Raw genomic sequence first — 16224 nt, forward strand, 5'->3', positions numbered from 1 at the left:
CCTGAACAATCAAAGAACATAACCAGGAAGTCCTGAGGTTCTGATAAATTCAGCCTCTTTTTGCCATTATGGTGTGTGTGTGTGGGTGTGTTTGTGTGTGGGTGTGAAATAACCTTTCCCACATTTGCAAAGGTCCTAATCAGAATTGCAGATCTGGTCTACTGTTTGGTAGTAGTGCCAGAGTGGCTGTGGGCATCCCTTCTCCGAGGCTGATCTTTGCTCCTGCATGCCCAGGGCCCTCGGGCGGGTGGGAAATTCCGTTCAGAGCCTCATCTTCAGGTTTTCCTGTGTTGGCTGAGAATCTTTGCCATCTGCTTCCCACCCTGACTGCCTCTTTTGGTGCAGGGATGAAGGATGGCATTCAGCTTCATGTAACATTCCTTCATTCCCCCTATGCCTCCCCCAACAGCTCTCGAGGTCCCAGCCCCAGAGAGTCCCAGCATCTGCCCTTCCGCCCCAGAGCTCTCGAGGTCCCAGCCCCAGAGAGTCACAGCATCCGCCCTTCCGCCCCAGAGTGCTTTAAGGACCCTTGTCTTCCTCTCTCGATGGGCCTCTTCTGCCCTTCGGAACAAGTCCCCTTTGAAGTCTGCCAGTTTGGGCTCTCACCAAGGCGGTGAAGTGGCCGTAATTCACTTGAGGCCATTTCTCTAGGCAGGGAGGTGTTTTCCATGCATGGCACCCAGGGGTCGCAACCCTCTAAACCAGCCTGGATGGGGAGGGGGGACCGAAGGGAGCTTTGCTCTCTGCTCAGCATCTTGCAACCAGGATTTGGGCATCGGGAAGCAGGAGAAGGCCAGTGACGTGGCTCGCCAATGGCCAGCAGAGCTGATAGTAGATTCGGACAGTGTGGAAGTTGGGGAGGAACATGGGCCAGTCCTGGAGTCTAGAGAAGGCTCTGATGAGGGCTCTGTGTCGGAGGCAGAGAGGGGGCCAGAGCCGTCTGACAGTTATCAGCTACCTTCAGAGTCAGAGGTCAGTGAGGCAGAAGAACAGCTGGAGCCTATTCCCAGTGTGCGCATGCACAGAGTTGCCAGACGAAGGGAACAGCTAAAGAACAGGGGTTGACTTGGGAGTAAGGCCACAGGTGGACGATGAATGGCCCCTCCCAGAGGAAATAAAAGAGGAGCAAAAGGAGAGTGGAGTTTGCAGGAGACCGTTAGTTCGCTTCATTGGTTCCTGACTCTCCCAGACTTCTTGCCAAGTTCTGAAGATATCAGCCTGGCAGCTCTCCAAGCCAGATAAGGTCTGTGACTGCAAATTAAATAAAAGAGGTTTATTGGGACGAGGACTCGGCTTCGTGCTGCTGGGAAGCCTAGATCAGAATTGCTAGAGCTGCCAAGTTGGGATGCGGGCAGGAGGTGAACTGAGGCTGCAAGATAGCCCCTCCCCTAACCCTACTCCTCTCTTTTGCAGGTGGCTCAGGCCTCCAACCGACTGGATGAGGCCTCGTTCCCGGAGGACACCGAGTCGGAGATCACGCACTGGTTCCAGAAGAGTTACGATAGCACTTTTGACGATGAGGATCTCATGGCTGGAGGCTCCTCTGGAGGTGAGCCTGGAAGAGGATGAGCTACAGAGGGGGGGGGGTCCCTAAGGCCGTGATGGTGAACCTATGGCACCTGTGACACACAGAGCCCTCTCTGCCGGCACACCAGCCATCGCCCCATCTCAGGTCCACTGTCTATGTGCATACATCCCCCCGGCCAGATGATTTCCAGTTTGCATGTGCATGCGCGGCGGGACAGGTTGTGTGTGCATGTGCTAGGTCGGGGGTCGGCAACCCTAAACACTCAAAGAGCCATTTGGGCCCGTTTCCCACAGAAAAGAAAACAACAGGAGCCACAACCTCCTAACCGGAAGCCCCCCGTTCAATTCTGGAGCTGACCGGAAGTTCAGTTCCCCCACCAGAGTCTCCTCCTAGCGCAGCGTTCTTTTTCCTCTACTTTTTCCTCTACCTGTCATAACCGAAAGCCCTAATATCAATTGTGGAGACAACTGGAAAACCCTCCCCTTGCTGTAGAGTCTTCTCCTGGCGCACTGTGCTTCTCTCCCCCCTCACCGGAAGCTCCTCTCAAAATTGTGGCGCCAACCGGTGACGGAGCCGCAGCAGAGGGAGGAAAGAGCCACATGCGGCTCCAGAGCCGCAGTTTACTGACCCCTGTGCTAGGGGGTCATGCGTGTATGCATTGGCGGGGGGGGGAAGCACGTGGCCGATTTTTGCTCCCAGGAGGCTGCAGGGAGGCCTACTAGGCCCAAAACACGGTGCAGGGGCTTGTACACACATGCATTGAGGGACCTGGGGAGCGCAGGAGGGGTCGCACGTGCATGCAGAGATGGATGGGGCGCAGGGGGGGGGTCACACACACATTGCATTATGGGTGTGCGCGTGCTTTCAGGACGCAGTGACAAAACGGTTTGCCATTACTGTTCTATGGTCTTTGAAGGCCGGACGAGCCGCTCCAGATTCCCCCTTTGTCCTTCCTGCTACCTACTTTCTTTTTAAAAAACCACAACATTTATTTTTATTTTTAAAAATAAACAAACAAGTACAAACATAAAACATAGAACCATCTTCCAGTTTCGTACAGTGTGTTGATCGGTTACAAAACTTTTGCACATCCTCACCATAATCCTCACTTACAATTTATATAGAATCTCGTATTATCAATCTGATATACAATATATGTATACAATTACTATCGTTGTTAAACATTTATTTGACTATAGCTATCATTACTTCATTTTATGTGAGATATTCTAAATTTTGAGTAAATTTATATTACGGCATTTCATTGCATCATCCTCAATCCACCCAGTAGTAATACATCTTTATAAAATTCTTTGTCTAACCATTGATAAAATAAATCCAGGGATGGGTTCCTGCCAGTTCTAACCTCTTCTATAGAAGAGGTTCCACAAATCTACAGTGCCGTTTAGAACCGGTTCCAGCTCCCTCCCTCCCCCGCCCATCCGTACATCATCAAAATGAAGAGCGAGAGGAGGAATTCTGGGAGTTGAAGTCCACAAGTCTTAAAGCTGTCAAGTTTGAACACCCCTGGGGTTTTTTTTCTAAAAGGTTAGGGGTGCAAGGGTCTTCTAACATGACAGCTTTAAGAGTTGCGTGCTTCAAATGCCAGTTTCTGAGCCAACATTTTGGTTGCTAAGCAAGAGCGTTGTTAAGTGAGTTTCACCATATTTTACAAGTTGGCCACACCCACCCAGTCACATGGCTGGCAAGCCACTCCCACCCGGTCACATGGCCAGCAAGCCACTCCCACAAAGCAGGCCACACCTACAGAAGAGGTTCTAAAAAAATTTGAAACCCGCCACTGGATAAGTCCCATGTTTTATAAAATTGTTTATCTCTGGTTACAAAACTTTTTTTTTGCAATTTTTTTTATTTTTAAACATAAAAAACAATATAAAAAAGATTCTCATCCATTACATACAGCATGTCGTTTGGTAAGTGTTTTTGCATCCATATTCTCAATTACCTATACAATCACAGATTTTCCGTCTAATATAACTAGATACCGCGCTTTCATTGTACAACATATATTCAATTACAGTTAATATTTCTTTCTTTTCAATAAATCTAATTCCCTTAAATTCTTGATTGTCTGTTTAATAACACTATACCTTTATATAATCACTTATCCCATTCTGAATATTTTTACAGTATAAAAGAATTTACCAGCTGTTTATATTTATATAATCACTATTTTCAATTATGTATGAGCCCACCGATCATCCATTGGGTTACAAAATTTTTGTGTATCCTCTCCATAGTCCTCACTTCTTACAAATTATATAGAATCTCCTATTATCAATCTAATATATATGTATACAATATTATCATTGTTAATGATTTATTTGACTATAACTATTATTAGTTCATTTTATGCAAACTATTCTAACTCTAAATAAGTTCAAATTAATTTTTATTACATTTCATTACGTCATCCTGTATCCATCCAATAGCAGTACAATCTTTTATCTCTTGCCATTTGTGGTATTTGTATTCTAATTGCTTTTTTAGTAAATCGTGTATGGACATCTCTTGGCAACTTATATTTCGCTGGGTATCTTGTAAAGGCTCGAATCCCCTCATCTGTTCCTTCCATAATCTTCCCTTTGGTTATCACCAATACTTCTGGCAGAAAGCCCACTGACTTTCTGTTTGTTGCAGATGAGTACGGCAGCGGAGAAAACGGAAGCGGGACCATCTCGGTTGAGCCCCCGGCCAGCTCCAGCCAGTCTCTCCTTTCTACAGGTGAGTGCATACCGGGCTGGCGTTCGGATTGGGGAGCCGTCCGAGATCTCATAGAAAAGGGAGGGTGGCAAGGGAGGCAGGAGGCCCCCCCTGCGGTTTTCCAAAGTGCCCCCGGAGCTCCGTCCTTCAGCGAAGGGTCTGGTTCTGGACGAGACCCCTCGCTCCCCTTGCTCCAAATTTCTGAAATCCAGGTTGGCGGTCTGAATAGCCGCTGAGGATGCTGGGAACAGCTGCTTTCCCACTGCTTCTCCGGAGCCCAGGCCAAAGCCGGTCCACATGCAATCTCTTTGGCAGCGCAGGGAGCAGATCATCCGGGGGCGCGGATGGGAAGGGCTAGCGGGCCGATCTGTCTGGAAGGGTCCCTGGGGCCGATTCTTGCCTGTTCTTGTGAGCGTTCTAGCAGATGGCTTCCCTTCCTCCCTTCTCGCCAGGAACAGCCTTCTGGCGAGGGAGGAAGAGATGCTTTCTCACTCTTTGAGGCCTTCGCAGTGTGGGAAAACACCAAAGAGGCCACGTTTCTCCTTTCAGCCCTCCGCGTTAGGGTTACAGTCCCCAGCGCAGGAGGCGCATCCCTCCGAGAAGCCTCGGACGATGGCTCCTCTTGTGGCGGCCAGTGCCGGCAGCTGGAAGGTTTGCTGGCTGGGGGTGGGGTGGGGATCAGGCTTTTCCTGCCTCCTCCCCCCCCCCCCGTGCAAAACCGGCTCCCCAGTGGAATTCAGAAAGTGGCTCTTTTCGGATGTCCTTGTCCTCTCTTGAACCTCTTTCTGCTGCACTCAACACCCCCTCCCCAATTTTCATTCGCTGCTGCTCTTTCCACAGATGTGGTATGTGTGTTTGCGTTTGTTTTGTTTCTTCCTTCCCCCTCCTGGGAAGCAGCAAGAGATCTGGCCGTCTCTGGGCTCAGTTGTTTCGGACAACCACGGTTCCAGAAAGCAGGGCCAGCCTCCCTCCCCCCACTCCTACTCTCTTGCTTCATTCTGGGACAGCTGGTGCAGCGGTTCATCAGAGGCAGCTTGGCTTCCAACAGCCCAGGCCCGCCGGTGTGGGTGTGTGAAGCCAGAGCGCTCATACATCCGATCTGGGGACGTGTCTCTCTCTCCCCCCACCCTCAGTCTAGCCATTCTCCCACACGGCATCCGTGGGTCAAGGCTGGAAGCCGGGGCTACTATCAGAGGCCCTGTGGCTTCGGCTTCCTGGGAAAAGCCAGGGAATTTCCCAAGGAGGGCGGACGAAGGCCTTCCATTCTGGGCTTCCTTGGGCCATAGTAGATCTTCAGGAGAAGCCTTCAGGAGCAGTGGGGTGGCTAGTCAGGGCCACGAGGGAGAAGAAAGATGGGGGGGTGTTTCTTCAATGGGCCGAATCTGTGTTTGTCTTCTTCTGGCCTTGCGCCTTCAGCTGGTTGCTTCCAGATGTTTCTTCCTTTTGCCTTTCCCTTTCTTTCTCTCCTCTGCAGACCTCCCATCTCCTCCTCTTCTTCTTCCTCCTCCTTCTCCTCTTCTTCCTTCTACTGCGGGGCCCCCTGCGCCTGCCAACATGGCTGCCCCCGAGCCGGACGATGAGTCTCCGCTCAGTAAGTGGATGGCCCTTTCGGGCTATAGGATCCTAGGCTGAGGAGGCCAAAGAAATCAATTCCAGGCCAAAAGAGCAGTGGGACCAGTGGTGGGATTCAAAAAAAATTTACGACCCATTCTGTGGGTATGGTTTGGTGGGTGTGGCTTGGTGGGTATGGCAGGGGAAGGATACTGCAAAATCTCCATTCCCTCCCCACTCCAGGGGAAGGATACTGCAAAATCTCCTCTCCCTCCCCACTCCAGGGGAAAGATACTGTAAAATTCCCATTCCCTCCCCACTCCTGGGGAAAGGATACTGCAAAATCTCCATTCCCTCTGCACTCCTGGGGAAAGGATACTGTAAATTCTCCATTCCCTCCCCATGCCAGGGGATGGGTATGGCAGAATCTCCATTCCCTCCTCACTCCAGGGGAAGGATACTGCAAAATCTCCTTTCCTTCCCCACTCCAGGGGAAGGATACTGCAAAATCTCCTTTCCCTCCCCACTCCAGGGGAAGGATACTGTAAAATTCCCATTCCGTCCCCACTCCTGGGGAAAGGATACTGCAAAATCTCCATTCCCTCTGCACTCCTGGGGAAAGAATACTGCAAAATCTCCATTCCCTCCCCCACCCCAGGGGAAGGACATTGCAACATCCCCATTTCCTTCCGATCAGTTGGCACTCAGGAGACAGAGAATAGATGGGAGCAGGGCCAGTCAGAGGTGGTATTTACCGGTTCTCCCAACTACCCAAAATTTCCGCTACCAGTTCTCCAGAACTGGTCAGAACTTGCTGAATACCACCTTTAAGTGGGACCCCTTGTGCCCTGGACGGGACGGGCGTCAGACCTCGCCGGGAGAGATGGGCCACTCCCGTTGGCCGAGCAGCCAGGAAAGTCCGGCGGCGACCCTGTCCTGCTCTTCCGCCCCCATCCTCCAGGCAGACCTAGCATGCAGGGCTCCTTGGCGGCTGGCCCAGGGGTCAAAAGCACAGTTTTTGGCTTGACTTGGCTTGGCATGTGATCAGCGAGCCTGGGGTGGGGGGGAGAGATGGCATGGGGGGGGGGCTCCTGTGAATGGTGCTTGTATGGTTTTCGCTAGCGACCCCTTACTCCATTGAGGCCGAACCTCTGTTCGTTAAGAGGTGCAGGGAAAAACTGCCATGTCCCAAAGCGACTTTTCTGGGTCTCTTTTCCGGTTGTGTCAGCTTTTGCTCCCCATATCTCAGGCAAAATACTCCCCCCCCCCCTCAGTCTCTTTCTCCTGCTCCTCCCCCCTCCACAAACTTCCCTGCAAGGTCCAGGGCCTCTGAGCACGGCCAGGGGAAGCTGAGTCAGCCCCGAGCCCTTTCCGCATTGTTCTCCTTCACAGCTGCAAGTAAGCTCCCCGCCGCCTTAAAAGGAGGCAAAACTCCAGTGCTGCTTTGTGCCCCCTGCAGAAGAAGGAGCGGTGTGGGGAAGGAGGTGGGGGGAGGCCCACGGCCCGCACGGCAGGCCAGCTTTCCTGGCTTCCCATCCCCACCTCTGGGCCTGAGGGCTGTGCCCTCTCTCCCCCAACCCCACTATAAGTTATGGGCTCACTCTGACTCACTCCGCTCTTTTGCAACGGGTTGTGGCTTAGACTTCTGTGGCTTAGACTTCATCTCTCTCCCCCCCCCCCGCTCCTTTGACATCTGGAAGTCCAGATGTGCTAACCCCAATCCCCCAAGCACATCCTTGGGGAGAAGGCCTGCAGCCCTCTCATCCCAAAAGACCTTGTGCAGTGTCTGTGTGTGTGTGTGGGGGGGGGAAACAACTGAGTCAGGGACACACACACACACACACACACACACACACACACACACACACACACACACACCAAAGAGATTTCTCAGCCTTTCCTCCTGGTCTCAGCCGTGGCACTCTGCAGGCGGTCACGGGTGGTGTTTTCCTTCCTCCGAAGAGAGCCGAACTTGCCGGGTTCCAGAGGTGTGGTGGAAGGAAAGGGGCAGGGCACGAGCAGGGCAACGCCTGGCACATTCCCCACCAGCGCAGGAGGCTTGCAAAGCCCCCACCACCACCACCAACAGCCATGCCTTCAAACGCAGGGGCAAGACAACATTCTTTCAGGGTGACTCTGCAGGCGGGTGGGGCCCTGGAGCAGAGGCTGGGCCAAGTCACGGGGGCACCGTAGGCAGCCGAGCTCTGAATGGGACCATTATGAGTGAGGGATGAACAACAGCCCCCCCCCCTGCTCCCCTCCTCCCCCCCCCTTCTACTGGCGGCCCTGAAGAAGGGTGGGCACCCTGGAATCTAATAATGTGCGGGTGGGAGGGTATTTTTCGCCTCCGCCTGTCTCCACCAGTCTCCTTCTTCCATGGCTGGCCCCTCTCCTCTCCCTCTGAAAAGGAGGGGTGGGGAATCCAGGGCATGACCAGAGGCGACCTACAGATCCTTTGTAACGGGAAGCCCTGGGAGGAAGTCAGAGGGCTGAAGTTGCTCTCCCGGTCTGAGGCTGTGGCTGCCAGCACCTGAGACACAGGCCGGCCTTTGGGCCTTCTCTCACTCCATCCCCATCTGAGTTCAGCCTTGGCCACTTGGCCGCCCAGCTGGGCCTGGAATCGGGGCCTCTCGGCAGGCTGCCCTTGTGAAACCTGGGGGTGGAGGACCTCAGTTCCTGGCTCGCCTGCCCCCGCAGCTGCCGAGGAGGAGGAGGAAAAGGTCGGAGGGACAGGCGGCTAGTGACGCTGGGTGTCCTCCAGACTTTCTCCTCGGGGACCGGAGGGAGATGACCGGACCCTCTTAATCCCACCCAAACATCTGCTCGGCACCATGGGCTTCAGGGCAGGGCCTCCTTTGGGCTCCGGCCACGCAGCCAGGAAGCTAGCGAAGAGGGTTGTGTGAAGGGTTTTGCTGAGCACGCTTTCATCCCTTCCTTGCAAAGCAGGGGTGGATGGGAGGTTGGCACCGTCCTGCGAAGGGTGGCCAGGCCTTTCCTCACCCAGACCCCTTTTCTCCGCAGTCTACTTCCGGGCCCTGGTCAACTTCACCCATTCCATCGAGTATAGTCCCCGCCTGGAAGACGTCAACTCGGAGTCTTTCCAGGAGGTGTCCGAAGCGGTCGTGGATACGGTGAGCCCCCCCCCTCTTTTCCCCTGTCCTCAACTCCCTCTCCCTCTGGAGCAGATGCCCTGAGCTCTTCAGTACAAGTGGCTCCTGGTCCCCTCTATCCATCGGCGCCAGAAGGCGGCCGGTTTGGCTCTTCCTTCCCTCCCTATTGCCTTTTATCCTCACCGCAACCTTGTGAGGTAGACGTCAAAGCATAGCCAGTTGAACAAATTCATTTCAAAATAGTTTCTTATCCTTGGGCCGTCCGACTCTTAAACACAACCACAATTGCTCCACGCACACATGGAAAAGTATGAGTAGTTTTTTTTCTCTTTCTAATTACTTGCATAGGGATTATTCTTTATGCTATTTATGTTATTTGTATTTTTTGGTCACGGATTGAACCAGTGAGGCTAACACCAATTTCATTGTATACATAGGTGTACAATGACAATAAAGGCTATACTTAATCTTAATCTACTAGGGACGTGGTGGCTCAGGGGCTAAGACGCTGAGCTTGTCGATCAGAAAGGTCGGCGGTCCAGCGGTTCGAATCCCTAGCGCCGTAGACCAGGCTGAGAGAGGGACCTGGCTCGGATTCCCACAGCCAATTCTGAGCCCCCCTTTTTGAAGGATTTAAAATTACTCGGAGGTGGTCTCATGGATTGCTGGGAGATCTTCCTCCCATCTTCCTCCTCCTCTTCCTAAGAGATCTTCAGATTGAACCGCAGCCCCAGAAGCTAACCGGGGGTACTGAAGCGCTGCCCCCAAAACAGGGTGGATGAAAATAGATGATTTTTTTTAAAAAAAATTAAAAATATCATTAAAAAATTAAATCAGATTTTTTTCCTTTTTTTATTTTTCATTTCATTTCATTTCATTTTATTGACATTTATAGGCCGCCCTTTTCCCTAAGGGGACTCAGGGCGGCTTACATTTCATAGGAGGGGGGTGTAAGACAGGACACAAAAGAAATGTGAATAAAGGAAAGTAACCAATAAAACACAACATTCATTCGACATTCGGGCGGGGCGAGATTAGGATCTTATCCCCAGGCCTGACGGGATAGCCAGATCTTAAGGGCTGTGCGGAAGGTCTGGACGGTGGTGAGGGTGCGAATCTCCAAAACTTATTTTAATAAAACGCTTTTGGAGTTAAAATCTATCTAAAGATAGTTTTCTATTTGAGACACATTCATAATTTACTTTGTTTGACATGAAATGGAACTTAGTTGTGTAGCATGAGGCTGCATATTCTACAATAATATTTATGTTTTTGGTAAACTCGTTCAATGAATCCCAGCTCTGCAAGCTATATTAAAAAAAAACCTTTATTTTGTTTGCAAATAATCATATTAAAGATTCTAACGGCCAGCAAAGAATTAGTCCTTACAATTAAAGAGCGCCTGTCATTTCGGTTCCACCACAAATGCGCGCACAACAAAAGCGCGCCTGACTAAACCGCGGTGTCTAAAGCACGGTGACAAAACCGCGCGACGAATGAGTGACTAATTAGCCCCAAAGCGCGCCGACAAAAGTGCGCCGACAGAAGCGCGCTGTAACGTAACCCTCAACCTAACCCTAAACCTAACCCTAAACCTAACCCTAAACCTAACCCTATACCTAACCCTAAACCTAACCCTAAACCTAACTGTAAATCTTACCTTAAATGAAATCGCGCTGTTGTCGGCGCGCTTTTGAAATCGCGGTTTTAGCGCCGCGATGTTGTCGGCGCGCTTATGACGTTCGCGCTTTTGACGGGTCACGGTCATTTCAGATCCCTCGTGGCAATGCCTATTAGCAGGCATCCACTCACCTGCTGCCCGCCACGCCCCTCACCTTGTTGTGTCCCTGCTGCATCACCAGCTGTCCCATTAAAGTGACCGGGACGGTTGGTGAGTCAGAGGTGGAGTCACTGCAGGACAGAGACAACATCTGCTCTTTAAAGAATTATGATTTAAATTGCGCTGATTTAAATCAAGCCTTTTTGCTAGTGATTGAAATCGTGATTGAAATCGTGATTGAAATCGTGGTTGAAAATGTGGTTGAAATCGTGATTGAAGTCGTGATTGAAGTCGTGATTTAAATCGTGATTTAAATGAACGTGATTTAAATCGTGATTTAAATGGACTTGATTTAAATCAAATCCACCCTGCCCCAAAGTGTCTGAACTATGTTTTTTCCCCCCTCTCTCTCTGTTAAGCTGGAGTCTGAATACCTCAAGATCCCCGGTGAGCAGTCAGTCAGCGTGGTTTTTATCAAGTGAGTATCTGGGCTGCTTCAGGACAGAGTTTGAACCCGCGTCCTCTACCGAAGCCCCAGGGAGAAGTTCACGCTTGCCAAAGCAGCGGAGGTGGGGAGGGGGGAGCAGTTTCGGGGGGCGACCTTTGAAAATTTACCCACCCTACCCCGCAGGGAGATCGATGGCTACAGCTTTGTGGAGCTGGATGTGGGGTCCGAAGGGAACACCAACGAGGAGCAGATCCGCGAGGTGTTATTCTCCGTGGTGGCCAGCGGCTCCATTGCCTCATACCGCACCTCCCGGAGGGGATTCCAGTTCCGCCGCCTGGGAGCAGGTGAAGCCGCCCGCTGACTCTTAACAGGGGGGGTGCACAAAAGTAGACGGGGCTGTGGTGGTAGTGATGGAAGATTGGGAGGGAGTGTCCCCCCCCCACTTTCCAATTCCGCTAACTCTGAATTTGCTTCCAGCCCAAACCCCACCGCCCCCCATCTCTGAGGCGCCGCCAGGTGAGTCAGGGGCCGGAGAGGTGCATGGGGGGCCTGTGTGCAGCCCACCGATTCAACTGCCCCGGAGACAGCCGTTCCCACTTTTCTCTCTGCACGCCCTTGGCCTCCCTGGCATTTTGGCCGGAAGCGAGTCTTAGCAGGGAAGACATTTGTCCCCTGAAGGGGGCTCCGGTTTCAGCAGCTGCTCAGGCTCCCTAGATGGAGGAGGACGAGGGGGGAGGAAGAGGAGAAGGAGGAAAAGGAGAAGGCCGGTCTTTTGTCCTTCTCGGCCCAGATTCTGTCTGGAACTGGGTGTCCACTCATTCCCTTCCTCCTGCACACTCAGCCCTCCCTCCCTCCCTCCCTGCCCAGGGCATTTGCAGGCCTCCTTGCACGGCTCTCCTTGTGCCCCTTGTGGATGTGAGTGTGAAGCATGTCGATCTTGGCCTTTGATGTGAGCGCTTTGCCATTCTCAGTCCCTCTGGGTGGAGTTTCCAAGCAGGGGCTCCCTGGGACGGGCGGAGCTGCATAGCTAGGTAGTTCTAGCAAACCCCGGGGGCACAGTAGGCACTGCCCGCCTTCCTCTCCGCACACCCTTGCCCCAGTTCCTTCTCTCGCTGCCGTGTTGTTGTGTGTCGCTGAGCAAAACTGAAAAGGCAAGAAGCTACCTGAAAAGTGCCTCTTGCTGAGCTTGCCCCGGGCTCCCAGAAACTCTTGCTGTGTGCTGTGAGGTTTTGTGGGCGCTGCTGCCCTGGATGAGCAAGGCAAGGGGTTGCCAGCCTGGTGGGAGTGGGGGAGAGCTTTAGCTGGATGACTTGGATGTAATCGCAATGTAGCGAGAATTGCACATGGGATCTCTCTTTTTTTTAAAAATAAAATAAAATAAAGTTTTGTTTTTTCATTTTCATAACAAATATCCACACGTACACTATCACGTAACCAACATCATTTTATATTGTTAAATGTTTAGATCAATTTGTCTTAACATCAACTCCCCAAAACGATTATTGGCTCCTCTGCTCTCCATACACCGTATTTGTATCCTATCCATCACGTTCTTCTCCCTCTCTCCTCCTCCTCCCTACCTCCTTTCTTCCCTCCGTCATCCTTCTCTTCTCTACTTCCCCTTCCTCTCTCCTTCTCCTCTCTCCCCTTTCCACTCCTCATTTTTCTTCTCTTCTTCAATAGCAATAGCAGTAGACTTATATACCGCTTCATAGGCCTTTCAGGCCTCTCTAAGCGGTTTACAGAGAGTCAGCATATTGCCCCCAACAATCTGGGTCCTCATTTTACCCACCTCGGAAGGATGGAAGGCTGAGTCAACCCTGAGCCGGTGAGATTTGAACCGCTGACCTGCTGATCTAGCAGTAGCCTGCAGTGCTGCTTTTAACCACTGCGCCACCTTGGCTCTTTTCTTCATCCCCCCACCCTCTCTCCTATCCCTCTCTTCTTCCCTTACCTCTCTCCTTCTCCTCTCTCCCCTTTCCACTCTTCCTTTCTCTCCTCCTCTTCCCCCTCTACGCTCTCTCCTACCCCTCTCTTCTTCCCTTGTCTCTCTCCTTCTCTCTCCCTCTTCCACTCCTCCTTTCTCTCCTCCTCTTCCCCCTCTACGCTCTCTCCTACCCCTCTTCTTCCCTTACCTCTCTCCTTCTCTCTCCCCCTTCCACTCCTCCTTTCCTCCTCTTCCGCCCATGCTCTCTCCTACCCCTCTCTTCTTCCCTTACCTCTCTCCTTCTCTCTCCCTCTTCCACTCCTCCTTTCTCTCCTCCTCTCCCTCCCTCCAACACTCTCTCCTATCCTTCTCTTCTTCCCTCCTCTCTCCTCTACTTCACACTCCTCACCTCATTTACTTGGTGTATTTCAGCTTCTGAGCGAGCTCCATTTTATGTTGATGGTAGTCGTTTGAAGGGTGCACTCCCGCTTCGGAAAGGCTTTTGGCACCCGAGTTTTAAAATCCTAAAATCTGTTTACCGTTTCTTTGCATTCCAAGGGTCGTGGCAAGGGGCAGATGCCCAAGACCAGCCGGAACCCAAAACCAGATCATTGGGGTGTCAGATTTGGGATCCCCCCCTCCAAGTCCTGTCCTACATAACTGCATTTTGTTCAGTGGGGAAGGAAAGGCTGTGTTTCGAACGCCTTCCCAAAGAGGCAGGAAAGGCATTCTGGGTCTTTCTGTCTCCCATTCCCCGGTCAGGTCACAACTCCCCTCCCTAACCCCAACCTCTCCTCCAGTCTCCCCAGAGATCCGGCCCTGCACGGAGGAGGAATTCTCTTGCCTGAACGGGGAGTGCATCGCCCGCGAATTCTTCTGTGACCGTCGGCCGGATTGCCGCGACATGTCGGACGAGCTGGACTGCGGTGAGCGTTTGGGGCCCGTTAGACGGTTTTGAACTCCTGGTCCCCTTCACCGTGAGGGTGTGTTTCTCAGCTGTGCTTCTCTCTCTCTCTCGGTCCCACAGAGGAGCCCGAGCCCCCCGAGTGTGCCCCGCAGGAGTTTGCCTGTGACAGTGGCGAATGTGTGCCCCGAGCGTTGCGCTGCAACGGCAATCCCGACTGCGGAGACGCTTCTGACGAGGATGGCTGCGGTGAGTGTGTGACGACCTCCGCGGGACAGAATCCCCTGTCAGTCCGCCTCTCCCGTGAGGGAGAGGCGGGCGAGGTTTGTCTTTGGATGCGGCGGCTTTCAAGCAACACGGAGGTAGTCGGGTTTGAGTTCCAGGTGTGGTTTTGTGGTTTGCAAAGCCCGACAGCTGTGTGACACCGAGCCTCGTCATGCCTTCCGCTCTGCCTCCTTTGGGCTTCCTTCTGCACCCAGGCACAGGCTCGTCTGCTGCCACTTTTCACCTCTTGACCCATCTCTCTTCTTTTTAAAAAAAAAAGTTGTATTATTTTTTAGTTACAAAAATAAACATTCCATCTTCCCTTATGCAGTGTGTCATCTGGGTAAAAACATAGCTGAGCAACATCGTTCCTCTTTTGCCACATCTTTCATATTCTTGTTAACATTCTTTCCCTAAGTTCAGTATTATAATATATTGAGGATTTAAATGTTACGGAACTTTCCCTTCCTCTTCCTCCTCCTCCTCCTCCTCCTCCTCCTCCTCCTCCTTCTCCTCCTCAGCCTCCACCTCCTCTTCCTCCTCCTCCTCAGCCTCCACCTCCTCTTCCTCCTCCTCCTCCTCTTCCTCCTCCTCCTCCTCCTCTTCCTCCTCCTCCTCTTCCTCCTCCTCCTCAGCCTCCTCCTCTTCCTTCTCCTCCTCCTCCTCCTCCTCCTCCTCCTCCTCCTCTTCTTCTTCTTCTTCTTTCCAAAATTTATAATTTTTTTATTTCTCTTACATACCATTTTAAGTATACATTCACGTAATTGCTATTCTTCTTTACATTCGTCATTCTTATACATTTTTAATTTCATTTAATAAGTTATAATATAAAGTTTGGGTTGCTTTATTTACCATCCCTTCCGCCTGTTGCAACATCCCCTTATTTTCTCTTTCTTTTTTTGCTCCCTCCCTTCTCTTCCTTCCTTCCTTCCTCCTCTCCTTCCCCTTCCTTCTCCCCTTACCTTTCTCCTACTCTTCCTCTTCTCCTTCCTAGCCTCTCTCCTTCTCTTTCTCTCCCTTCCATCCTCCTCTCCTTACCTCTTTCTTCTTTCCCCCGTCTTCCTCTCATTCTTTCCTCCTCTCTCCCTTTCTTTTTCTATTTCAAATCTCAGTTTATGTTTCCTCGGAATGGTATTTCCGCAAACCCAAATATAATTTAGTATCATTTCTTATTCCCTTACCTTCGCTAATCTATCCTATATTCCCCCCACCTTTATATCTCGCTCTTGAATATATACTTCCATTCTTCTTCTTTTTTTAAAGTAATCTTTATTAGTTATACATTTTTTAAGAGTAAAACATACAAATACAAATACAATTTTAAACATACAACCCCCCCCCCCCCCGCGGTGACAGTCATTCACAGCCCAACTTTTTTTTTTCCTTCCTCATTGTTAGGTCTCTAAGCCACATCTTCTCATTACAAAATTCAGGGATCTATTACAATACCCATGTTCACTTTTAACTTTCCCCGTTTTACGTCCCTGCTGTTCTCCTTGTCGCCCACATATACCATAAGTTCCAGCTAGGATAATGTTCCGTTTCTCCTTTGTCCCTCAGCCAACCCGTCATTCTGTCCATTTCTGCACATTCATAGATCTTTTTAATTATAGCATCTTCCGACGGTATGGTAGTGGATTTCGAAAATTGTGCATAAGTTATTCTTGCGGCCACAATTATATGTAGGCTCAAATGCCATATTGAATTGCTCATGTTTTCTGGTTTAATGCTTAGTAGAAGGTTCTCGGGTCTTCAATTCTTCTTAATAACTTCTAGTAATAATATCAAATCAACATTAAGCATCATTATTCTCATCATACACATACAGGCAAAGTCAACGGGGAAGCAACTTAACCATCGTGGGGAAAAAAGCTGTAAAACTGGCACCCAAATTCACATCACAAATGTGTTTTTTTTTCTTTTTATAAAGAATTTTATAATTAAAAATTAAGATAAAGATTCCATCTTTCCTTATGCAGTGTGTTGAC

At 50.9% G+C, this 16224-nt stretch overlaps 1 protein-coding gene across 1 annotated transcript in view; it reads left to right on the forward strand.

Annotated features, from left to right (window-relative positions):
* Positions 1–1392: 1392 nt before the first annotated feature.
* HSPG2 (heparan sulfate proteoglycan 2) overlaps positions 1393–16224 on the forward strand; it is a gene marked incomplete at its 5' end in the record, with an annotated part of 93867 nt that continues 79035 nt past the window's right edge. The window contains 9 exon segments of the mRNA XM_087702437.1: positions 1393–1549; positions 4190–4273; positions 5727–5843; positions 8825–8934; positions 11113–11171; positions 11325–11485; positions 11619–11657; positions 13869–13994; positions 14096–14221. Of these exon segments, the coding sequence (XP_087558563.1) occupies positions 1393–1549; positions 4190–4273; positions 5727–5843; positions 8825–8934; positions 11113–11171; positions 11325–11485; positions 11619–11657; positions 13869–13994; positions 14096–14221 (979 nt within the window).

This window comes from Thamnophis sirtalis, unplaced genomic scaffold (genome assembly GCF_051295495.1).
Source record: "Thamnophis sirtalis isolate CommonGarterSnake01/CBP01778 unplaced genomic scaffold, rThaSir2_p1.2 scaffold_15, whole genome shotgun sequence".
NCBI classification, from domain to species: domain Eukaryota; kingdom Metazoa; phylum Chordata; class Lepidosauria; order Squamata; family Natricidae; genus Thamnophis; species Thamnophis sirtalis.